The 25,391-nt window shown below is 41.0% G+C and overlaps 1 protein-coding gene across 1 annotated transcript in view; it reads left to right on the top strand.

Moving 5' to 3' along the window:
- The window catches only part of Arhgef28 (Rho guanine nucleotide exchange factor (GEF) 28), a gene marked incomplete at its 5' end in the record, with an annotated part of 297,038 nt that overhangs the window by 146,064 nt on the left and 125,583 nt on the right, over positions 1-25,391 (top strand). The window contains 2 exon segments of the mRNA XM_005386067.2: positions 9,689-9,741; positions 10,231-10,291. Of these exon segments, the coding sequence (XP_005386124.1) occupies positions 9,689-9,741; positions 10,231-10,291 (114 nt within the window).

The raw sequence follows: 25,391 nt of genomic DNA, 5'->3' as shown, positions 1-25,391 counted from the left end.
CGTGGAGCCAGGGATCAACTTTTCTCATTTTATGCATGAGGAAGTGGCAGCACAAAGAGGTTATATAACTTGCCTGAGGTGACACAGCTTGCCCAGGCAGTGAGGAGTCAGGTTAAGCATCTGCCTCCTACACATGACCCTGCAACCTTCTAGCCATCTCTGTGTAACAGGCGATCTGTCAGTTCAGGCTGCTGGTACAGTTTTCTTCAGCACTGTTGTGATGGAAAAAATGCGAATCACTGGAATCATTGCCTGGAAATGAGCTCTTTTCCAAATGGTGATCTGCCTCAGGTCCTTCTGACTGGGAGATTTGTGACCCACATGCACAGGCTTGTCCTGATGACACATGCCAGTGACAAGCAGACTGTGCTAAAAACATCAGCTCTGCCTTGAACTGGCTCTCGGCATCGTGCCAGTGACTGGGCTGTGTCTGTGGGAATGGCCGGGATAGTGGTGGTAGAGGTGGAGTAGTGGTGGAAATGTCTTTGGTAGTAAGACTGAAATGAAAAAACAGGGTAGGGTATCTTCCTAGTTTTGAATACGGTGGGTGCACAGAACAAGGCAGGCAGTTCTGAGAGCAAACTGGAACATCGGCTCATAGCGAGTTTCATGGTAAAATGCCTGTGTTTTCAGACAGCAGGACAGGTCCATTCTTATCATGGCGACTGGAGGTGAGCAGATTTTTCCTGTGGAAATTCTTTAGATGGGGTGTGGCACTCCCAGGCTGCTGTGGTGTGTGAGATACTGCGGGAGAGTTGGTGTTAGTTGCAAGGCAGATTCTCCTCATTTGAATATTTCCTTTGTGACATTAGGAAAACAAGAAGACTTTTTATGCATATGTGGTTTCCTCCCCTAATTTTTTCATTTGAAATATTTTAACTTAAAGCCTTGTAAAACTGTCACATATGGTTCAAATATTTTATCAAGATATAGGTCTTTTATGCCAGGGAAGCTGGGGCTGAGTTGTAGGGAATGAAGGTAGCAGTGAGGAATCTTTTCTGCCAGGTGATCACTTGGTTAGTGAGAGCACTGTGTCCTATCTTAGAAGGGAATATCTGTTTAGGGTCTGGGTATAGGATTCTAACATTTTTAATGCAATTTTAAAAGTCAGGCATAAAAAAAATCAAGTAATGCACGTTCTCAGAAGTGGAAGTAAAAAAAGTTGATTTCCTAGAAAAAGTAAACTAGTGATTACAAAGGGCTAGGAAGGGGAGCTGAAGGGGTAGAAGGTAGCTGTGTACTGAGTACCCACATATGGCTACACAGGAGGAATAAGTTCTTGCGTTCTGCAGCACAGCAGGCTGACAGCAGTTTACAGCTTATGCATATTACAAAGAGCTACAAGAATTAGTAGGCTCCAAAAACGAGTTATAGAAACACTACTTTTCTAGTCTGATGATTACTCATTGCATACATGAACGAAATGATCTCGCTGTACCCACTAAATATGTACAATTATGAACGTATTTAAAGCAGATTTAAAACAAAAATTTAAAAACATATACGAAGAGCATAGCTCTGAGTTCCAGAACATGGTTTGTAGTTTGTCCTTTCATTTTACAAAGCAGTTCAGACTTTCCTCAACTTTCTTTAGAGGGGCTGGTTTTGCCAGTCTTTTTCTGAAATAACAACAAAACCAAAACAACTTTCATTGTTAAAGGACCAAAGATAAAGATGGGCTATTAGGCTGATACGATGCTCATTTTGTATATTACTATAATATCAACATTTTTCCCACATAAATAAAAATTCTGTTCCTTACTCCCCAGCTTAGCGCAGAATTAAAGGATCATGGTTTCAGCTGGCAAGAACCTCAGAGATCATCTGATAGAACCACCTCAAGTGTGAGCCCAGGGCTCCGAGTTCTTCAGAGCTCAGCCAGAAGCTGTGACTTTGGGTGGAGTCTGATAGAGAGCCTGTCCTCCAGCTGGGTCACATGAGCAGGTTGCAGAGAGAGATAAACATGAAACTCGGCTAAGGAGTCGAATGGAGCGGGAATGAGCTTAACTTGCAGATGTAAAGTGTGCAGTCCCTTTCTTGAAATTCAGTCTAAGTTTGAAGTCTTAGGAACTTAAAAAGAAGCCCTAAAACAAAATTGAATTTTATTCATATGTTTGAAAGATGACTTGCTGTATCTTTTAAAAGCAATTGTTTAAATTGGGAAAATTTTGTCCCAACTTCAATTTGAAATATAATGACATCAAGCTTCTGCTTACTTAATAATTGCAACCAAATTTCTGGGCTGAGGCTACTTTTTTCCCCATGACCAAACTCTTTACTTTTGAGATTTTTTGATGGGAGGGTGCACAGGAGATTAAAAATCCATGTGAAAGCATATTAAACGTAGCTGTCATATTGTCCAGTAATTACACTCTATATACTGCAGAGAAATGAAAACATATCTGCACAAAAACTCGCACAGGCATGGTCACTGCAGCATTGCTCATAAGAGACGAAAGTGGAGCTAACCTAAATGCCCACTGGCTGAGGAATGAGTGAACAAAATGTAGGGTATAACTAGAGATACAGTGAAATATTATTTGTCAGTAAAGGAGATTGAAGTACGGATATAGCCCTGTAAAGTGGAAGAACCTTGAAGATATTACACTGTGTGAAAGAAGCCAGTTACAAAGGATCACATGTTGAGATTCCATCTATATAAAATATCCAGAGCAGGCAGAGCCACGAGAAGAAAGTAAGTGAATGGCTGACCAGGCAGATGACAGCTGGGACCATATGCAGAGATGTGGATTTCCTTGTTGGGGTGATGACAATATTCTGAACTTGAATGTGGCACTGGTTGCAAAGGTCTGGATAGACTAAAACCAATAGAATTATATGCATAAAATGGGTGAATTGTATGGTATACAACTCAGAGCTCAGTAAAGCTGCCATATATATATATATATATATATATATACTATAAACTGGTATACATTCCTCCTACATACACATTTAATGCTGGTTATAGTAATGATTTTTCTTAGTCCTCTTCAAGTTTTCTTACACAGTTACTTTTGTGGCTCAAAAAAGTATTGCAAGTAATTTAAACTATAAAACTATATTTCAAAAAATACCTTTTTTCTTTCTGAAATGGTGCAGAGTATAAATATAAAAAAGATATTTTAAAATATTAAGTGAAATAAACCAGACACAGAAGCTTGAATATTGTTGCATGATTTCTTTTATAGGAAAAGCCCCCCAAATACATAAAAAGCAAAATAAAAGATAGAAAATAGGAAGTAGGGAAGGAGATCTTTCTCGAAGGGGAAGGAATGAAAGATGGAGGCGGGATTGGAGGAGAGGGGATGGGAAGAACTGGGAAGTGTATGTACGAGAGCCGGGTCCCCACAGGGAACAGAAATATGCACTGCAAACCAAAACAGCACGTTTCCGAATTGCTGGGGCTAAAATTTCTTCTACCTTGGGGAACCTTGTCGTCTGCAGCTGTAGTCCATTGAGGCCAGACTGAGCGTGTGGAAGGGACAGACTCCAGGGTCTCTGGGGTGAAGCGAGGCTCGTTTGATACTTCTATAGAGAAGCACCCTCTTCTTTTGCCTCATCCGTATTTGTACCAGGCAGGCAAAATGTAAGTTCTCATTACTGTTCTGAATTTTTTGTAAAAAGGAGTAATTAGGATGTTAAAACAAAAGTTCAAGATATTATAATAGTTGCTGGATAAAAGTGTTTGTTCCCAAAATGAAGAAACACTTCTCAGAAGTAAATACATGAAAAAATGTTTAATGTCACTAGCCTTTGGAGAAATGCAAATTAAAACAACACTGAGATTCCATCTCACTCCAAAACAGATAGCTATCATCAAGAAATCAAATAATAATAAATGCTGGAGCAGCCGCAGGCGGGGAAGGAATATTTAGACATTGTTGGTGGGAATGTAAACTAGTACAACCACCATGGAGATCGGTATGGAGATTCCTCAAAAAACTGAAACTAGAAATTCCATTTGAACCAGCTATTCCCCTTCTAGGTACCTTCCCCAAAGAGTTAAAGACATCATGTTACAGTGATCCATGCATACCCATGTTTATAGTAGCACAATTCATAATACCTACATCTTGGAAGTGACGTTCTATGTCCATAAACAGATGAATGGCTAAAGAAAATGTGGTGTTTACAAACAATGGAATACTACTCTGCCATAAAGAAGGATACACTTGAGTCATTTGTAGGAAAATGGATATACCTTGAGACCATCATGTTAAGTGAAATCAATCAGGCACACAAGTTTAAATATTGCATGGTTTCTCTTATATGGGAAATCCAAAATATAATAAACAACAAAATAAAGGATAGATAATACGAAGTAGGGAGCTCTTTTTTTAAATGAGAAGAGGAACAAGGGGTGCGGGAGGGAAGGAAAAGAACAGGGACTAAAAAAAGAATAAAGAAATGGAAATAGAGCTTTTCAAATGGGAAGCAGACCAAGAGTTAGAGGGATCAGGGAAGGACAGGGGGAAGGACATAAAAAGAATTAAGAGGTGTTATTTACATGTACAAACTCCCCCACAATAAATGCAGTCCTTATCTGCTGTAAACATGCATCACTGTACTAAAAAATATGTTCCCGTGCCCACGTTAGCTGTCCTGCAGCAGTGGGCTGGATCTGCACTCGGGATCAAACATTGTAGCAGCCCCAAGGTGAAAGAGTTACCAGGGAAACAGGGCTGTGGACCCCAGGGCAGGACTCGTTTTGCGGGGGTTCAGCCTGTCTAATCCACCCAACAGTTCAGAAGCTGTGATAAAATGGTGTGAGTATTTGAAGTGTTTGAATTAGTAATTCCAGAAAGGAAACAACTTTGCCTTCCCTCTGCTGCTCCACTGTTTACCTAACAAGGCACCATGTCTTGTCAGATGTAGATATTTTGGGCCACCAGGAGACAAATATTTATTTATTCAGCACCTAATACCATTTTTTCCCCAAAATAAGACCAAGTCATATATTAACTTTTGCTCTAAAAGACACAATAATGCCTGTTTTTAGGGAATGTCTTATTTTTTTTCCACATGCAATCTGCTTTCACTCATGTACAGAAATGTGTATTTATTCAAATACAATCACATCATCTTTTTCTGGAATAGCGTCATAACTCCAAACCCAAATTCCGGCCTGCATTTCCTGCAACTCCACTTCCTGTCACACCATTGGCCCCAGTCGCTGGTGTCAGCAGTAGCCTGTCCTTAGATGAGCACTTCCTGTCCATGCAGCTGCTCGGAGCACATTGGCAACACAGCCGAGGGTGATTTCACCCCGTGAGTTCTGCACCCAGCTCACCACCTCTTGCAGGCAGGGCTCCACCGAGTTCCCATTGAAGTGTTACTGGAAGACTCGTGAGACCCGAGCGGCCACAAAAATGATGACAGTTAAGAGTGAAGCCCACACAAAAGCAGTGAGAAATTGCAGGCTCCAAAATTCAGAAAGCGCTTCCTTATTTCAGACAAAGGCATTAATTGTGGCTGTTACAACACATAGCGCACTGAATTATGAAGATTCACATTAGACAACCGTGTCCATACATTATCAAGGGTGCGTTATTCATGCGTTATCTCAGGACTATGACTGGTAAGTCTCAATTCATGTGTTTACATAGGTGTTTACCTCTCCTCTGAAGGCCCCTGCTCAGATATTTCCGAATAATTGTAAATTATGTGAATCATTTATTTTAAGAATTAATGTCAGTGATATCATAGTATGCCCAGTGAAGTTGAGGTTCAGAATTCTTGGCCTCAGTTGTTTGCGGACTTTTTCCTTAGGACATAACTAATAATTGAGAAAACCCATGCAATTTCATGGAAACCGCAAATACTGTATCCTCTGCAATTTTTCTTTTTTTTTTTTTTGCAATTGTTTCCTTTGCCAGGAGGTTTGCAAGTAGCCAATCTGAGAGCATTATTCAGTTCTCCTTCCTGCTGATTGGCTGCCACCCTGTAACCCATCAGATGCACCAGCACTCCTGCATCTTAATAGGTTAATATAGGGAGGGTGCTTGGGTTTGCTCTAAGAATGCTAAGATGTCACCGAAACATTCTGCACCTTCTACTTCTGGTAATGAACCTGAGGGCCAGAAGAAGTTTAAGACACTCCAAGAGAGGGTTGGACTACTGTACAATATTTTTATTAAATCAAATTATTATAGTACTGTATACAGCATTTTATTACATTAAATTACATAACTGCAGAAGACATAGCATATTTAGGGCTTAAACTATAAAAACAGGCATTTTCTGACCATATTTGAAATTCACGGTTTTTCATAATTCACAGGTACTCTAGAAATGTAACCCCTGCGAGTTTTTTTTTTTTTTGGTTCCACTGTATTCATTTATATTTTAATTTTATAATTAGAATTTTACTTTATAATTTTAATTTTATAATTTTATTCATTTATATTTTATATATTAATAATATTTTATAATTCAATGCATCTGTTGTGTGTTGTGGTGGACATACGGAATGAGTTCATGTGGCTAATGACCTTAACTGAAGTTTACTTTGGGGGTAGGGCTTATATTACACACATCCTGAAACATCATACTAGGGCTTATTTTCCAGGTAGGTCTTACTTTGGGAGAAATATGATAGGTGCCAAGCAGAAGGTACAAGTGTTGCACCAAAATTAGTTTGATCCCAGCTCTCCCAGAATGTACAGCCTCTTAGGAGAAAAGTATTCATTCAGAGACTCTGAACTCCTCCCTGTGTATTCCCAGAGGTACACAGGGCAATAGTAAATCTATCAGGGTTTGTTTGTTTGTTTCTTTAGCATTTTCAGGGCAGGCAGAGCACGGCCTTATTTCCCAGCTGTGCTCTGGGGGCTGCCCCGCAGACCTGAGTCCCGTGTGGGTTTGGCTGTGCACCTGAGGGTTGGGATGAGGCAGGCCTAGGGGTCTGCCTCTTCCTGATTAGGATTCTGCTTGCTGTTCTTCCTGGCTTTTCTTCCCTTGTGTGTGGACTCCAGTCTCATTATACAAAAGGGGATGGTGAAACTCATACAGAGAGTTGAGATCTTTTCAAGGCAAATCTGCTTCTTGATGAGACATTGATACTAATCTCACAGCTACTTAACCCTGATTTAAAAACCTGTTTTCTGCTGCTGTCTCACTAGTGAACATAAGTATTAGCGATTATCTCTTGTTCCATTATAGTTTGGCAATAAAAAACGCGTTTATCAAGTTTGGTAAGTCTGATTTAGAAGGGTAATCCTTCCTTTTGGGTGGGCCTTGAAGGCAAGATTAATAGACCTTTAAAACAGACTAGCTAGAGTTACTGATCCCATTATCTGCTGGAGGTTGCTATAGCAACTAGTGGTTTGATTGCACGGTGCAATTGGTGGGACAGTAGGTTAGTGTAAAAGGATCCTACCAATTTAGCAGAAACTTTCTTGAAGCAGTATAATTAAACTCCAGTAGAATGAGTGCCAAATTCTTTGAAAGCTGTGAGATGTGGCTCTGTTTAGTCTTAAGATTAATTGAAGATATGTTATCCTGAATCTGCACGTTCTCCACAAATTTTAAAACATAATTTTAGGATAAAGCCTTTATAATTTTGAAAGTTATTTTTAAAAATGAAGTGCCATTTTAGTGAAAACTTACCTGTTTTATTATAGTTTGTATTTTTTTTTTTTAAGTGAAAAACAAAGACTGTAGCTATACGGAAAAGGTATAAGCAGAGCATCGTGCAAAAATCACCTCCGCTGTGGAGTCCGGAGGAGGCTGGGAGCTGCCTACCAGGCGTGACTGTGTCCTTTGATAATGCACACTGGACTGCAGATGGTGTTATCTATTTTATTAACCACCCTGGATAAAATGTGTGCTGTTCTTCTGCCCTAATGCCATACACATACAGAATTCTTTGGAGATACAGTATAATAATCATTTAAGAGCTTATGGCCTGAGATGCCTTTAAGGGGATATCCTACAATGGGGAAAGCATAAGTGTGTGCCTCTCTGATGTCTAATGCAGATCTGTCTGTTAAAACTTGGGTTCTGATTAACCTTCCCTTTCCTTTTTAACACACTGGATTTATTATCTTCTCCACTTCCCTTTTTACAGTGTGGGTATATGATTTCAAAACTGTTGTGCACCTACCATGTGGCAAACACCATGGTAGGTGCTTCATAACACTTTTCTGCATCTGTGTAGTAGGATGAACAGTTTTATTCTGACCTTGTGTTTTGGACTTCTGCACTCAAGAGTGGGCTTTTGGGCCCATTTTGACATTCTTGTCTCTGACAATTGTAGTTAATGCAGATGTTACTCTGCTGCCACCAGGAGGCCATGCGTGGGATGTGCCAGGGGCACAGACTGCCCAGGGTGGGTGTCTGCTCCAGTCTTTTCTGCATGTCCTGCGGAGAGTAGTTGTTATGACCACATAAAATTGAGGTTATTACATTTTTAGCTTTTATCATGAAAGCTAATATGGGCCCTTGATTTCAAAAGCAATGTATTATTTTGGAAAACAAATGTATTACTTGCTTAAAAAAAAAATTCAAAGTTAGTGTTGAGCAAATCGTTTTAAAACACAAGAGAACTGAGACTGTGGCTTCCCTGCTGCACCCTCGCCTTATTATTTACTACTCCCTATTGTAATTTGTCATCCTTATTATGTCTTGCCATGGAGAGCCATATAAATGAAGCCATTATGTTTTTTCTAAAAGTGGCAAAGTAGAGCAGGGAAATCTAATTAAAAAATCTACTTGCTAGGAAAACTCCACATTTTCTCCAGGGTCAGCTTCCAGCAGGACCGTAGGCCCAAGAAGATGAGATTCCAGAAAAAAGCCTGGGGCTCCCCAGTATCACACACATATTCATACACATTCAGCTTCAAAATTTTCAGCCATTTGCCCTTGCTAAGAATGTCAGCACTTAATATCCCCAGGCCCAAACCTGCTCCTGAAGGTTATTTTAACAGCAGGGGTTCTTGTTTCCCGGTTTTCGGGAGAGAACCAATCAGACAAGCCATAGAGAAAAAGGTCCCTTCAAGTGGGCTTTCTTGTCCATCCCAGAACATCTGGATCACCAGTTCCAGGAAAACCTTTACCGAGTGAGGACACCTGGGTCACCTGGGGCTGGTCACTGCGAGCTGGTGGAGGTGAAGGCTGAGGTCTGTGCTGCAGTGCACCACTTTCAACTCAAGGAGAGGAAAGACTAACCGCTTCTGGAACGAGTTGTGCTCTTCTGAAACACTCAAACCTGTGGTATTTGTGGAAATTGGCAAACCTTTGGGATTTCCTCAGGTGGGAAGGAATCATGTGCTGAAAATCTGTACTGTTCTGAAGAGTCTTCGGTAGCGAGCAGCTTTCTTTTTGAATCTGAGGCATTTGTCTACCAACTCTTCTTCTCTCCCTAGCATTTCCTGTGTGAGCTCTATATGCTTGTTTATGTCTTAGTCCATACAGATAATACCAGAACCTGGCAGGCGGGTGATCAGATATTCTACTCTGAGGAGAGCTGAGTTTTAAAAACCTAGCTAGCTCTGTGCAGGCAGCTCCTGGACAATGCATCAGTACTTGTCGTCTGTTTTCTTTTCTTCTGCTCCTCCTTCTCCTTCTCCTTCTCCTTCTCCTTCTCCTTCTCCTTCTCCTTCTCCTTCTCCTTCTCCTTCTCCTTCTCCTTCTTCTTCTAACAAAAGCTCTAAGCAGCATATCCTGATGAGAATTATTCCTTTTGCAGAGATTAAGAACTTGGTGTTGAGCGGATCACCACCTGAAAAGGAAGATGGGAAGGTAATGATCTTCTACCCCACTTTCTTCTTTGCCTGTCTATCCAGAGTTAAAGTAGAAATGAAGATGTTGTAGTCATATGCTTTAGGAGGGAAAATCCACAAATAAACAGGGATGGACCCCAGGTCACTTTCAGAATAATCTGAAGTGCAGTTTCCTTTATCAAATTCTCAATCATTTCATGTTCAAACCTAGCTACCTTTCTGAGTTGTATGTGCAAGCTAATTAAATGTGTTTTCCAAAACAAAATTGTACTTGTAGTTTGATATCTTCAGTTTTATTTCTTCTGGGGCTGGATCCTTTCCTTATTTTTAATTCTTAAATAATGCTGAGTATCAACAAGTCTAGTTTTCTATTTACATGATGTGATGCATGTAACATGTTTTTACTGCTCTTTCCCTAAACTTTTTCTAGTTCACCAAAATAAAGAAACAAGCAGTAGTGTACCATGTATGTCATTAATTAAAAAATTCTTGACTTCATCTTTTTCAGTGTGTTGAAAGCCTGGCTGTTCAACTGAATGAACATGAGGACCAGGCCAGCCTAGATGTAGGTATGTTACAAAACGCTGCTTTCTGTGTGTTCTATGAAATATTCTGTCCTGAGAAGCTTTCCTACTTCTTGAAGCCCACCCTGATATATTTTCTTTATGACATCAGTCATAATATTGTGTCTCCGGGGATTAGGCTGTATTTCCAGTCTAAACCAAGAAAAAAGGCAATCAGAGAGCAGTTTTGTATTGTCACATGTTGGCTTGGTACTTCGTGTGGTTACTTCTGTGAAGTAACACAGTGAGCCATTGCTGGAGAGTAGGCAGTGAACTTGTGTCCTAGACCCTCATGCTGCCTGGCCCCAGGGTCCCCAGCTGTTCCCCACCAACACCACAGTCCCTGTTCCACGCCAAGCCCACAGTGTTCTCATGGAGCTGAGCCTGTGTGATCTACCCTTGGGCTTCAAGGAAGACAATTCTTGCTATGCACATGGGAATTCCCATCCGTTCACAGTCTTTATTTCCCCACGCGCGGGGGCTCGCCCCTAAGCCTCCTTCTATGCATTCTCTACTTTTCCAAGGCTAACTGGGCCCCAGCCCTGTCCCTTGAGTTCTTTAGAGGTAAACAGAATGTAATGAAGGTGTTCGGGACTGAGGACATAGTCAGCCTTGCTTGGGCCCCTGAGGGTGCATGAAGGTCGCTGGGCTGCTGAGTGGGGTGCAGACCCACACGGATCTGCCCTTCGGTTCTGTGAAGCTGGGGCGACTGCTGCTCCAAGAGAGCACACGTGGGAGGGCAGGCTGGCTCCGTTGGCGTGAGGAGGGTTGGTGGAGGCTGACGTTAGGTTAGGGAAAGCCGAGACAGTGCCCTGGGTGAGCTGATGGCAAAGGCAGGTGACCTGCTGATGCACCCCACTCCGAGCAGACTTGCACATGCCTCCCCGGGCCGAGGGAGTGTGGTCGGCCCTTCGGTGGAGCAGTTTCCCCCACTTTGAGGTCAGCAGCGCAGAGCCGGCAAGGAGGAAGCAGCCATAGCAGCGGTTGACTGCACTGGGCCACAGGTCAGAAGTGGCTTCCTGGCTGTCCCTGCCTGAGGGCTCCTGAAATCAAAGCAGAAACTTAGCCATGCACTTACATGTCTAAGATGTGCACGTCTATGTCTGGGTCACATTTAGGTTGAGTCTAGGGGTGAAGGACTCCATAGATACTGTGACCACAGCAATACCCATGTCACTAATAGTTCTGCTATATATGGGAAGGTTAATAATTGGCTTTCCCAAGTGGAGGAAGAGGAAGGAGAAAGAAAAACAAACATCTTGTCTAAATGGTTGTGGGCCTCCGGGAGCCATGGCTGTTATTCACATACAGGCTGTGTCATCTACAAACTGCAGCAGGCTCCCAGGAATGTGCGCTTTGAGGAATGTGTGCTAGACAAATTGCTGGGGGACGGGATAGATTAGCCATTGATAGTATTCACTACCGGGATTATTTTAATTTTAGGCTTTAAAAGATCACTCCAGTCTGCAGTGGAGAAACCTGCTGGGTAAGAAGGCTGGCTGCGGAAGCCGCAGTATCCTGGACCTCAGCTGAGCTTTGTCAGTAAAGTCCCTGTGGGAAGAGGAGGGTTAGGAAGCCCTGGAGAGAGACGAATGTGTGTCCCTTTCCTCAGTGACGTAAGGAAAGGGCCGTAGATGAGGCTTTCTGGCACCAGCATTTGCTGTGTTTTTCATTTAAACTCTCTGGATTTAAAAAGTCTCCTGACTTTATGCAAAAAAAGATGATAACAGATTTTACAGGAACTGCCTGAGACTGAGAAGGGGCAGCATGAAGTGCACCATAGTTAGATGGAACTGACACGGCTGTCCCCGGAGGGTACTGCAGAAGACTTGCCATTTTAGACATGTTGTATTCTGCCCCATTTCCCCGGAGCTGCTGATCAAATATGTGGGACAGAGGTGGAAGTGTTCTCTAACTCTAGAGTGCTCCAGCTCTGTTTGTCAGGATCACAAGAGAACTTTCTGTGGTGATGGACACGTTCTCCAGCTGTGCTGCCCCAAATGGTAGTCACCTCTGTCTACTGATCATGGGGAGTGTAACTTTAATTCCATTGTATTGTACGGGGCAGACCAGAGGAAGTTCCCTTTGTGTTGTTTGTAGTGCCCCTTCAGAACATCAAGAATCACACTGGCCATTCGTTGAGAGACCAAAAATGATTGGTGATTGGAGGATTACTGTCTTGGGTGGGTAATTGCTGGTAAGCTTATCCAGGCTGGGCCCCCAGAGCTACCTCAGTGTGGAATTGGCAGTAAGGTTCCCTTTAGGTTGAATGCAGGGCTGATAGCTGTAACTCTCTGTGGATGCTACAAGGGCCAGCACTTTGCTGGAAGGGGAGAAATATCAGTGGATGGACAGTCTGTTACTGTCACAGGGAAGAGGTGGGCTCCTTCATACTCCAGGCAGCTTCTATGGGAAGACGGCAAGGCATTTGAAGGCAGTGGCAAAAAGGAAGATAGATGAAATGACTGGGTCAGTGCCAAAGCTAAGAAGGAAGAAAGGGTCCAATTGGCTCAAGTCAACAGAGATACATGTGATTAGGAACGGGATCAAAACTTTGAGCAGCACTAGGATCAACAGTGGACAGCAGTAAATGCTATGCCTAGGAGGTGGGCAGTGAACATCTTACAGGAGCAAATGGACAGCCTATGGGAAATGCAGGCAAGAGTGAGCCCAGGTGCCATAATGAAATCCCGACTGCAAACAAAGATGTATAAAACCATCACTGAACACCAGAGCCATGAATGGTGTGATAGTCACTATCTTGCAAACTCCTTTTAAAAAACTGAATCTGAAAAAAGGAAACTGTGTGGTTGTGGTTAGAAGTTAAAATTTTCCAGTTAAAAGTTAATTTCCTGCTTAAGGACTATAAAGCCAGAGGGCCAGTGTCTCAGGTGAATCATAGAAGCTTTTAGAAGATGATGGTCCTGCTGTCTCAAAGTATGAGTTTGTGGCTGACAGACACTCCCACCAAACCTAATTTTCTTACCCTAGTCGATCATACATTGTCTGTGTTAAAGTTTAGATGAAATTTATTCGGCCAAATTTGTATATCCTGTGACTACATGCATGAAAAAAAGGAAGGATTGGTGAAATTGACATGACAAAACAAGAACTATGTGAGCATGTTTTAACTTTCCCCATGGGGAAGGTGGCAGGGGGAGACGGACACTAGGAGAGGTGGGGATGGAACTGGCTGTCATCTCCTCTTTGCTTGGGGAGTTTTGACACTTCAAAGCTCTGGCTTGAATCAGTGTCACATGTGCCATTGCAGGTCTAGCTGGCAGTGACTAGGCTTGGCATGCGTGCCAGGGAAGAGTTTAGACACAGCATCTTGCTAAATAAGCCTCTTGGAAAAATTTAGTCTTTTATAATTATGTAAGTAAATAAATACAGCAGAAAAACTGGAAACTACAGAAAGAGTAAAAAAGAAAAAAAGCCCTTATATTCTCCACCCAAAGACAGCTACTACTAAATTTGGATGTATTTCCTACTAGTGTTTCTTTTACGTAGTTGTGATCCTGTAAATAATAGAAATTGTATTGTGCATTGTTTATTTATGTGACATACCACAAGGAAGCTCTGTTTTTAGAAAGTAGCTAAAAAGAATGTTATACTTTTTTTCTGCAAGGAACATAAAGTACTTTTATAAGAAGAAAGAGAAAATCTTGTAGATCCTCCTCACACGTGTCCTTTAGCTAAAACAAAAATTCTTAATAATGCAAGGTGGGATTGAAATATAGTGAATATTTAAGTTTTTAAAAAATTATTACAGTAGAAGACATTGCCCCTTGAGATCCTCCCCCTCACTTCAGACAATCTCATCCCTTTTGCTACTTTCTAAAGAGTTCTGCATGTCCTCTTTTTTGAATGTCTTTGTGGGATATGAATGTAGCTGCTGAGTGCCACCCAATGGTAAAGCAGGCTCATAGAATATTGTGGTGTGTCCTCATCCACTTTATCCGCTGGATCTGGCACCATGTGACTGCTGGCTCTTCCTCCAAATCAAAATGACCATGAAAGGTAATCATTGAGGACATCAAGACAGGCATGACAGTGCAACTAAAGGCACTCATGGAAGAGGACTTCCAGAATCGCTTCGGAAAGTGGCAAGAATGATGAGGTAAGGGTGTTTGAAGTGAGGGGTGTACAGTAGTTTAAGGCAGATTCATGGCAGTGTGTAACTGAACTGTACTAGAACAAACTTTAAAATTTTCAGAATATTCACTATATTTTTTGGTTTTACCACATTAAGTTTTTTTGATGTTACAGAGTGGCCTTGCTGGTACGTATGGGGGGCTGAAATTGCAGCTTTTTTTCTTTTTTAAAAACTTTGGGTCATTGCATTGCTATTATTGTTCATTGCTTGTAAAAACTATGAGAGAAAGAAAGCTTCCTAGTATGTATTGGGCCTGGTGGGGTGGGCACTAGGGAGACAGATGACCCAAAGCTGGACATGGAAAGAAACCTGACTTGACATGGAACAGAACAACACAAAACCTGCCTGAGACCAGCTGAAAAGAAAAGGAAGCAGAACAGATGGAAACACGTACTAGAATCTGAGGTTCCTATGTGTCAAGCTGGAGACACAAATCCTTCTGTGGACAAGTCCAAGGGGTAGAACAAGGCCCCCACAGAGGAGGTTTCAGAGAAATGTCAGCAGAGGGGAGCTGGTAGAAAATGATTGAACCATCCAAGGAGACAGCCCCTCTCAACCCGAACATTATGTTCTCCTATATCCGTTGCTGGGCCACCTGGTAGAGAGGTCCAGGCCCCGGATTCTGTGGAGTCTGTAGCGCCAGCCTGGCAAACAATCAAATCAGGAGAACTAAGTAGATTAGCTGCCCATTTCTTCTTCTATTAGCTACAAGTTTGGAAATGGGGTTAATGCTACCAAGCTACACATGCTTGTAAAACAGCACTTTTAAATTGCCTGAGAAAATTGAGTTTTGAGAAGGTTCCAAACAGGATCTCAAGTGTGGAATCTTAAGCACCAGGGCCCATGTAAGAGGCAGCCGACCCTCTGCTGGCTGTTACTTCATAGCACGTGTGTATCTAGAGTGAGATCTCGGGAATGCTGCGTGACACACGAATGAAAATGTAAGAAGGGGAGGGAAAGGGGAACTTGGCAGGGCTCTTATCCTTTTGAAAAATAAAATTTCGAGCCTAATTTTTGGCAGATCTTTCTCTATGCCCCTGGGGGTAGAAAAGTTTCTGTAGATTCCATTCACCCATTTAATTATTTACTTAGTTATGGGGGACATCTGTCTGCTACAAACTAAATCTTACCCGTGATTTGGTTTCGAATAAAATGGTTGAAGATAGAGAACTAGTTCAGGAAAATAGTCCCAAGTTCCCAAGATTGTGAACACATAGTTATTGGTATAAATTTGTATTACAATTTTATTCCTTTTGCTCATCATGAAATCTTGTGGCCATTGTTGAGGTTTTGAAAACTGTGTTTGGTAGAAAAAAATGCTGACTTACTGGAATGCTGCCTGTTATGAGCCCAATCTGGCTCTTTTATCAAATGCATTCTGCCTTTTGTATTTGTGGCTTCATTGGGGAAAATTCTCCTTGTGGAATGTGAATGAGATGTTTCTCTTTAAATGAGATTATTGGGGTATGTACCGACAGACTTTTATCTCATAAATTAAAGGAAATGTGAACATAAACTACAGCCCAGGAAATATGCAGAAACAAAAGCCTTGCGGGAAGTGTGGGGTCTGTCTTCTGTAGTCCTTTCTTTTGATTGAAAGCAACCACAAGACGGTTAAAAGACCTAAGTCTAGGATGTGTCTGGTGTAATGATAGGTCTAAGGTTCTTCCCGTTGTTTTCTGCAGGACATAAAATAAAAAAGAGCTGTGTGGAACTCAGGTGAGGTCAGGAATTGCTAATTTCAGCACTGTGCTATCCTCTGATTCTGAATTCTGCCTCTGCATTGGAACTGGAGCTTTAAAATTACTGAAACCCAGTCCCACACTGGAGAAAGCTGCTGAAATTGGTCTGGAGCAAGCCAGGAGTCGTGAATCAGCGTCAGGGTTTTCTCAGGTGCCCCTCCCCCCTTGAAAACCACAGCCTGGGACTCTTGGGGAGCTCAGCAGTGCTGAGGTCACCCTTGACTCACTGGGTTTTAATACCTTAGGAACTGAGACATGAGGTTCTGCTCTTATCTGAAATGGTTATAGAAGAAATGCATGGAAGCCCATTTGTATTAGGTTTGCAAATTTTTAATGACTATCCACATAGCTGCTCTGTGTGAAATGGAAACACTGGTTAAAAAAAAAAAAAGTACTGAGATTTTCCAGCTACCAGAACTTAACTGAGATGATGAAACTTACAGAAAAACTGGGAAGGAATTAAGTGACTGAAGTTTGGTGTTAGAAAGTCATTTCCTGTGCTTTGAGGTGCACAGAGTGGGCTGGAGAGAGGGAGTTAATGTTTGCACTAAAATCTGAGGGCATCGCAGCAGGCCCACTGCTTGTTCAGCATCCGCACTACCGTACGTACAGTGTATTCTACATTGCCTGTTTCCCTGTCTTATGAACCAAATTCAATTTCTGAAATATATTGAGGGAAGAAAAAAATGGCTATTCTTTCTTTGAACTGTAAAATTTTCCTTCTCCAAAATAGGATCCTCAACCCCAAAGAAATCAGCTTAGTAAGTACGTGCCATAGTTTCTATCCCTAGAGAACACTCTATTTTGATGTTTGAATCAACTGATTAGTTTATAGATTCCAAAAAGTATAAAATTTTAAGGAAACTATAAAAGACCTAAACATGAAACAGAAGAAACATTGGAGATACATTCTGGATATGGTATTATGAGATTTGTTTTATGGAAAATCAAAATGACACCAGAGTTTCCTTCCTATTATTTTCTTGTGTTGGAACACTTTGAACACTGGCACTTAGAAAAGAATCCCTTTGCTGAGGGGGCCTTGGGCTCTGTGTGAGTGTGTTTGGGGGAGTGTAGTCTTGTGGGTTTTGTTTGTTTGTCTTTAAATATCCAGTACTTACTCCTTTGGAAGGGATTTAGAGAAATGAATATTCTGGTTAGTTGTCATGCCAGGCGGCACAAGCTCTAACAGTTTATGGGGACAATTTGCTGTAACTTTCAGAGTGGCTAACTAGGAAGCCACCTTTATGAAACACGGTCCTTTAATTCAGGCCTGGGCAGGAAGCCAACAGAATTTATGCTTCCTGTTATGAGACTCCACTGAAGAAGGTGTGGAGCTGAAATATAGGGAGAAGCGATGCCAGCAATGGTCCGATAAAATAACCCAGAATCAGAATAAAGAGTGAAGTGAAGGTGTCTAGAATTTAAGAAGAAAACTTGGAGTGAGCTGTGGGGGTTCATCTAGGTTTTTGAGATTTGTCAGCTAATAAGATTTCAGCTGATCTGATGGATTTAGAATTCACCTATGCTATAGATATCAAGTGAGAACTTCTCATTGGGGTTAACTCTTAGGGCCATATGAACACCGAAGGAGATAGTACTACTTTTTTGCTGATAAGCTAGAATTATTTTCAGCATATAATATTTTAATAATAATAATAATATTTTAATGCCTAATTAGTTCATTCAGAGTTACATGGTAACTACCATACAAAATGGTAACCTCACATAGTAAGAACTTTTTTTTTTTTTTTTTTTGGGTTTTTCTCTGGTACCGGGAACTGAACTCACGACCTTGCCCTTGCCAGGCAAGGCGCTTTGCCGCTGAGCTAAATCCCTGGCCCCTCATAGTAAGAACTTAAGTAAAAGGAAATATAGTGTATTGGTCAACTGTGTTCTATATATTTCAATAAGGGATGTAAACCGCCACTAAACTTTAAATCTATATTTGATGAACATAGACTTTGTATGTTTTGCTACTGTTCTTTACTTTTGTTTTTGTTTTTGTGGTACTGGAGGTTGAACCCAGGGCCTTTTCACTGAATAACATCTCTAGCCTTTTTTATTTTGCTAAGTTGTCTAGGATGAGCTCAAACTTGTGATCCTCCTGCCTCAGCCTCCCAGAGTGCTGGGGTTACAGGCATGTACCACAAAGCCTGGCTTTATTACCTTTTTTAAGTAAACTTTTTTTTTAAAGGAAAGTTTTAGATTTATATACTTTATTTAGATTTCCTTATTTTTAACCAAATTTCCATTTTCTGACCCCAGATACCATATTATATTTAGTCCTCATATTTTCTTAGGCATTTCTTGCCGTGAGAATTTCTCATGCTTGTTTTGATGAGCTGGGCTGTTTTGGTAAGTACTGGTCAGGATGTCCCTTTGGGGGATTTTTCAGACTCCACCCCCTTTGGTATAATGTGGGTTTTGGAAGGAAGACCAGACAGGGACAGTGCCACTGTCATCCTGCCCTCTCCAGGGTTAGTGCGCCAACCTCGCTCATCCCTGTTGAACTGACCTCGCTCCCCTGGCTGTGGTAGGGCTGGTCCTTTTCTGCAGTGTACAGCTGCTCTTTGTCACTGTCCTTTCCATACTGTACATCCTTCCTTACATACTATATGTAAGGAAGTCAAGACGTGCAGCCCACACTTGCGGGGTCCTACTTCCTTGGGAGTGGAATGGCTCCAGAAACTGTTTGGAATTCTTTTACACAGGAGAATCACCTCACACCCACTGCACATATTATTTATTCATTCAATTGTTTATATCTGTGTGGAAGCACAGATACTTATTTTACACTTTGAGTGATAATCTAATAGTACTTTATTTGTGGTGAAAGCATTTCAACTTTAGTAGTTGAAAACTCTTAGCTTGCTTATCCTGTTTATGTATCTTTATCATTGCGTGCATGTATTGTGTGTGCATTTTATTGTAGTAAAAATATTCTTTATGACTCGTTAATTAAGGGTGCATACAGCAGGCATTTATCAGAACACGTAGAACTTCACTCTCTGTGAAAGTTCTTTACTCTCTGTAAAGTTCTTTACTCTCTGTAAAGTTCTTTACTCTCTGTAAAGTTTACTCTACCGTGGCCAGGTGATTGAAATCAATTCAGTATGGATAGTTGGTGCCGGATTTCTCACCATTGGAGTGAGGGGTTAAAGATAAGCAAAAAAGGGAGGGTAGAATGAGCCGTGTAATCATGTTACCAAGTGGGTTCTGGTTGCCTGTTGTGAGCATACCAATCCCTGAAGTGACAAGTTTTGCAAAAGACAAGTTTATTTATGAGTTGACCATAATTGAGGATTTTGGAGCCTTGATGCTCAAATCTACCTCCCGGGAGATAGGGTTTTGTGGTATTTAAAAAAATGGTAGTCTGAGGCGAGGGGAAAGGCGATGTGAGGTAAACCAGCGGTCTGCATGATAATCAGGCACAGCTCTTCACAGGATGCTTGCTAAGAAAATGGCAGCACTGCATTCTCTGAGGGTGGAGTTTTCAGCCCTTTGATATCAAGTGATCACCCACTGGACACTTGCATAAGCCCAAGCGAAGAACTGGTAATTTCAGCCAGTTTAATTTACCTCCAAGTTCCTGAAGGACAATTTAGGCAGTTGCTAGCATCCGAATCCACACAACAGAGGTATTGCCTATAGCAGAGCTGATAAGGATGTACTGCTCAGTTATGTGACCACCAAAATTAGTGATAAAATAAGTTACTAAAAGCTAGAAGGTTCGCTGAGGTTTTCCTTTGGTCCTAGGAGTAGTTCAGCTTGTACACATCTGTACACATGTATGCACATGGTTTCACATACTGTATAAATATTTGTGGATGTTCATATACACATAAGTTATACACATAGATTCTGTTGCTTGGTCAGTTGAAGTGCCTCAAAAAAAATATTCTAGTGGTATATACAAAATAAGCTTCCCTTTTTTAAAAAAATCAGGATTACCCATCACATTTTATGGAAATCCTAGCTTCAGAAATATGAAATTAATAGTTTAGAGTTAGTGTTAAAATTATTTAAATATCTTGTTCATTTGATACAGCATAATTAACTTATTTGCATATGCATAACCACATAAAAGTCTGTAAAACATGAACTTTGAATTTTAAGTGATAAAAATGTCTGTGAATAAATGTATAAGAAACTTGTCTTGGGAAAATTAGAGTTGGAACACACTCGAGGAAAGCTTAAAATGTAATTTTAGATGTTGCTTTTCCCTAAGCCCACGAGTTCTTTGTACCGTGAGGTATTTCTTTCTCCTTAGGCTAGAACAAGATACTTTCCTACCCCTGACTCCGTCCAGACTCATGGCCCACGCCCTTGCTTCTCCAGGGCCCCTCACGTCCGCAGTCCACACCTCCAGGGCAGGGGAGGCTCCTCCGCTTCTTCCTTCTTCTTTTTCTGTTCAGTAGGATTTTCTCGGGACTTCTTGCACATTGCCATCTTGCAATTTTGAAAAAAGATAATGAAAGGAAACTTCATTTATATTTGTAATCTTAATTCTTTTTGTCGTCTCCGATCCCTACTACCTCTCCCCTCCCCCTCCACTTTCTTGATGCCTTCCCATTTGAACAACAAACTATTTAAAGTTTGTTGAGGGCCGGAGATATATCTCAGCAGCATGAGGCACCTGCCTGGCAAGCACAAGGTCCTGAGTTCAAATTGTGGTACCAAAAAAAAAAAAAGCTAGTTGAAAATTTTAAGTTCCTTGCTATCCTCATCTCTTTTGATCCTTACAGTAATCCTGTGATGTAGAGATGTTGTGATTCTGTGTCATGTTTTTCAGTTTTTAGCTTGTATTACTACATGTGCATAGTACATAATGACTGTACTCCTTGCAGAGAGTTGGTACATGTACATTGTGTAAGCTTATTTCTTTTCTTCGTCTCCCTTCCCTACCACCTCTCCCCTCCCCCTCCGCCTTCTTGATGCCTTCCCATCCGAACAGAATCTGTCTCCCTATTTCCTGTGCTCTATCTCTTATTTTGCTTTTCTTTGTATTTTAGGTTTCTCAAATAAGAGAAGCCATGTGACATTTAAGGTTGTGTGTCTGAGTTACTTCAGTTAAAAGCAGAGCCTCACAAAATGCATTTATTTTCCTGGAGACTGCTCAAGTTTACTTCCTCATGGCAGAGCGAACTACACTCCACTGTGTATAAATAATATATTTTCTTTATTCATCTGTTGGTGGACGTAGAGCCCACTTTCAGAATTTAGCTATTACGAATTGTGCTGGTATAAACACAGGTATGCATGTATCACTGTAACATGATGTCTTTAACTCTTTGGGGAAAATACCTAGAAGGAAAATAGCTGAGTTAAATGGAATTTCTAGTTTCAGTTTTTTGAGGAATCTTGATCCTGATTTCCATAGTGTTTGTACTACTTTACATTCCCAACAATGTAGAAAGGTTCCTTTTTCCCTGAAGCCTTGCCAGTGTTTGTTGTGATTTGATTTCTTGATGATAGCCGTTCCTTCTGAAGGAGATAGAATCTCAAAGTTGTTTTAATTTACATTTCTCTGATGGCCAGCGGTGTTGAATGTTTTTCTCATGTGCTTATTGGCCATTTGTACTTCTTTTGAGAAATGTCTATGCATTTCAGTTGCCCATCTGTTGATTGGGTCTTTTCAGGGGCCTAATTTTTTTCTTTTGAGTTCTTTATATATTCGTTCTCTGTCTGAGGAATACCTAAGAATGTCTGTTTCCATTCTGTAGGTTGTCTCTGTGCTCTGTAGGTTATTTTCTTGGCATGCGGAAGCTTTTTAACTTGATACAATTCCATTTGTTGATTCTTGGTACTATTTCTTGTGCCATTGGGATTCTGTACAGAAAGTCTGCCTATACCTGTGTCCTCCAGAGTTTTACCTATTGTATCTTCCAGCAGATTAAGTATTTCTGCTTTAACATTCAGACCTTTGACCCTCTTTTATTTTATTTTATTTTTTTTTTTTTCGCTCATTAATATTTATTAAGATCCCCCAGGTGCCGGGCACTGGCGGCTTGAGCTGATCAAGCTGCATGGCTGCTTCTGTGCGGGCCGCCGTCCCGCCGATGGGCTACGCATGTTCGACCCTCTTTGATTTTAGTTTAGTACATGGTGAGATAGATATATGGGTCTAGACTCAATCTTCTGCATGGAGATAGCCAGTTTTCCTAGCACCATTTATTAAAGAGGCTGTCTTTCCTCCAATGTATGCTTTTGGACCCTTTGTCAAAGATCAAATAGCCCAGGGGCTGGGCGTTGTTTCTGCACCCTCTATTGTGTTCATAATCTCTCTTTTTTTTTTTTTGTCTTTTCTTCCGGTATCAGGAATCGAACTCATGACCTTGCGCTTGCCAGGCAGGCGCTTTTGCCGCTGAGCTAAATCCCCAGCCCCTAAACCTTTTTTTTTTTTTTTTTTTTTTTCATAATCTCATTTTATGTGGGAAAACTAAGTCACTCAGAAAGAAGAGTGACTTGGTAAGGGCTTTGAAGTAAATAAGTGACAGAGTTGCTTTATATAGGGCTCTAGAACCCAGGATTTTTTTTTTTTTTTTTTGGTTTTTCTCCGGTACCGGGAACCAAACTCACGACCTTGCGCTTGCCAGGCAGGCGCTTTTGCCGCTGAGCTAAATCCCCAGCCCCAGGATTTTTTTTTTAAATAGTGTATTAGCAAAGATTCTCTAGAGGAACAGCATCAATAGAAAGTATCTGTATAATTATGCAAGGGGATTTATCAGGAAGGCTTATGACATCAGAGGTGGAAGAGTCCACAATGGCTGGCTACACACTGGCCAGCCAGAGAATCCAGTAACCATGAACGGTTGAAGGGCTGAAAGCTCACTCCAGAGTCACTGGTGCAAAGATTGAAAAATGAGGCCAGGGTCTGAAGGCAGTGTCAAAGCGTGGAGCTATTTCAAAGTGGGAACATTTCCTTCTTTCCCTTTTTCTTCTGCGCGCATCCCGGGTGGGTCTCTCTCTTCAGTTTGCTGGCCTGTGTGCCAGTCATTCACAGGCACACCCAAAATCGTGCTTACTAATTTGCCAGGTGGCTCTTACTCTTGATTTTTCACAATTAACAATCAAAATAGCATGTGGCTCCTTAAAAATATGAGTAAGACACAGTTCTTGGCCTGAAGGAGTTTGGGGTCCCATTAGAGGATAAGAAAACCCCCAAAATGCTGTAATTCCACTCTAGATATCAATATTTTTTGAGGAGATTTAATTTTAATTTTCTCAAGACAGGTGACATATCACCTATATAAAGCAGATGGAGAGAAGTTTTCTGTGTGGGTCTTCCAGAAAGTTGAAATTTCAAGGCAGTAGCATCTTCATTGGACAATTATAACCTCATGCAGGTGATTTTATAAATAAAGGATTTTCTGATTAAAGGATGGACAGTAAGAGAAAGGTATTTTCTCTGAAGTTGTTTGTGCTCTTACACAGTAATGGTTGTAGGATGTCTGGTGACAAGGTGGCCTGGGAGATATATTTTCAATTCTTCCAGCTGTAATTGCAGTCAGCCAGTCAGACAAAGCAGAAGGATTGATCTGTTGAATATGAATGAAATATAAATGACATCTGGAATTAATTTACATGCAATTATATTGACAAAATGAGAAAACCACTTTAATTACTGTACAGCACAATAAAGATAAATGACCTACATTCAGGAGAAAGTCTCTGGTGAGAGAGAAAATGAGCTGGCCTAAAAATAAAGTGGGTTGTACAAACAATATTTTTTACTTCACTTGATATGTTCACTCTGCATGGCTGGCGAGTGGAAATCATTTCATTCTTTAAAACTGTTGATATACAGAAAAGCAATTGAGAATATCAAGAAATCTTTTGATAGCAGAGGTATTTTTACATGCCTTGGTTGAGAAGTTCTGATTTTATTGCCAAAATAATTTCCATATTAACAATCAATTGATAAGTAGTTGGTCAACAAGCACTGTGCTTTTGGGAAATTAGATGAACATGAAAGGACCTGACATCTGAACTAATAGAAATACATTTTTTTTAACCAAGTTCTTTCTCCCCTCTCTGTTTCTCTGTTTTTTGTTTCTGTCTTTCTCCCTCTCCCTCCCCCTGCCACTGTCCTGAATTTCTTCTGATCTATCACTGTGGGTCAAGAGAGCAGCAGGCTGCTAACTTGTTGACTAGGGTTATCTATCTCCTAGTTTAGTGGGGATCTAAAATTTCACTGGGCAAGAGAATTGCCTGAGATGGGAGCAGTGCCTTTTGTAAGTGCTGTGCAGATTCCTGTATCACTCTCAGAGATCCTGATTCATCATCATTTGCATTTTAATGAACATCCCTCCAACACACCACACACACACACACACACACACACACACACACACACACACACAGCATGGTCCTCACCCTGAGAGGTCCTCACCTCTGAGAAATTCTGTCCCAGACTCTGTTGTCTCTATCCTTGGAGCCGCCTGACTACTTTGTCGCATATGGGACCAACTTAGTAAAACAGGTTAGGGACCCTTTGTGGACTGCATTTCTTTTCTTCTGTTTTTATTTTTTTTTTTTATTTTTTTTTTTCTTCTGTTTTTAATTCAATCAAAAACATCTCTCTCTCTCTCTCTCTCTCTCTCTCTTTCTCTCTCTCTCTCTCTCTCTCTGTCTCTCTCTCCCATAACACCAGGAAGATATAGTAAGTATAGCATTCCTAGACCTTTAGTAAAGTAAAGAGTGACAGAACCCACCAATTCAGAATTAGGTCTTTAGTATTTCTAACTGTTTTAGAAATGTTGCATTTCAGGGATCCTTTGACAGTATAGTTGAAGAAAGTTAACAATATCCTGACCCAGCATTTTTCAGTTTAATGATTGTCTGCACTAGTATCTGTCTTATAAAGAGCCAAGGGTCTGTGGACCCATGCCTACCCCAACTATTGTCAGGAACCTCAGAGCACAGAGGTTTTTCTCTAGCCACAGATGCTGTTCTTTTTACCCACATAGATATTGTTGTGATAAGTAACACATACATGTGTTTAAAATACAGGGGTGCCTCAATTTACAAACTTAATTTGTTTGACATTTTGGGAAAGATGGTTGTGGTCCTGTTTGTCACCTAATGGGGAGTTTGTGAATAGAAGCAAAATTTTGCCAAATACTTTTGTTTGAGAACCAAATTGTTTGCAAATAGAAACTTGTGTGAACTGAGGCATAACTATATTTCCTAAGAATTTTTGTTG

This window comes from Chinchilla lanigera, unplaced genomic scaffold, assembly GCF_000276665.1.
Source record: "Chinchilla lanigera isolate Chin_1 unplaced genomic scaffold, ChiLan1.0 scaffold00024, whole genome shotgun sequence".
NCBI classification, from domain to species: domain Eukaryota; kingdom Metazoa; phylum Chordata; class Mammalia; order Rodentia; family Chinchillidae; genus Chinchilla; species Chinchilla lanigera.
This window is presented reverse-complemented; position numbering and strand designations above follow the sequence as displayed.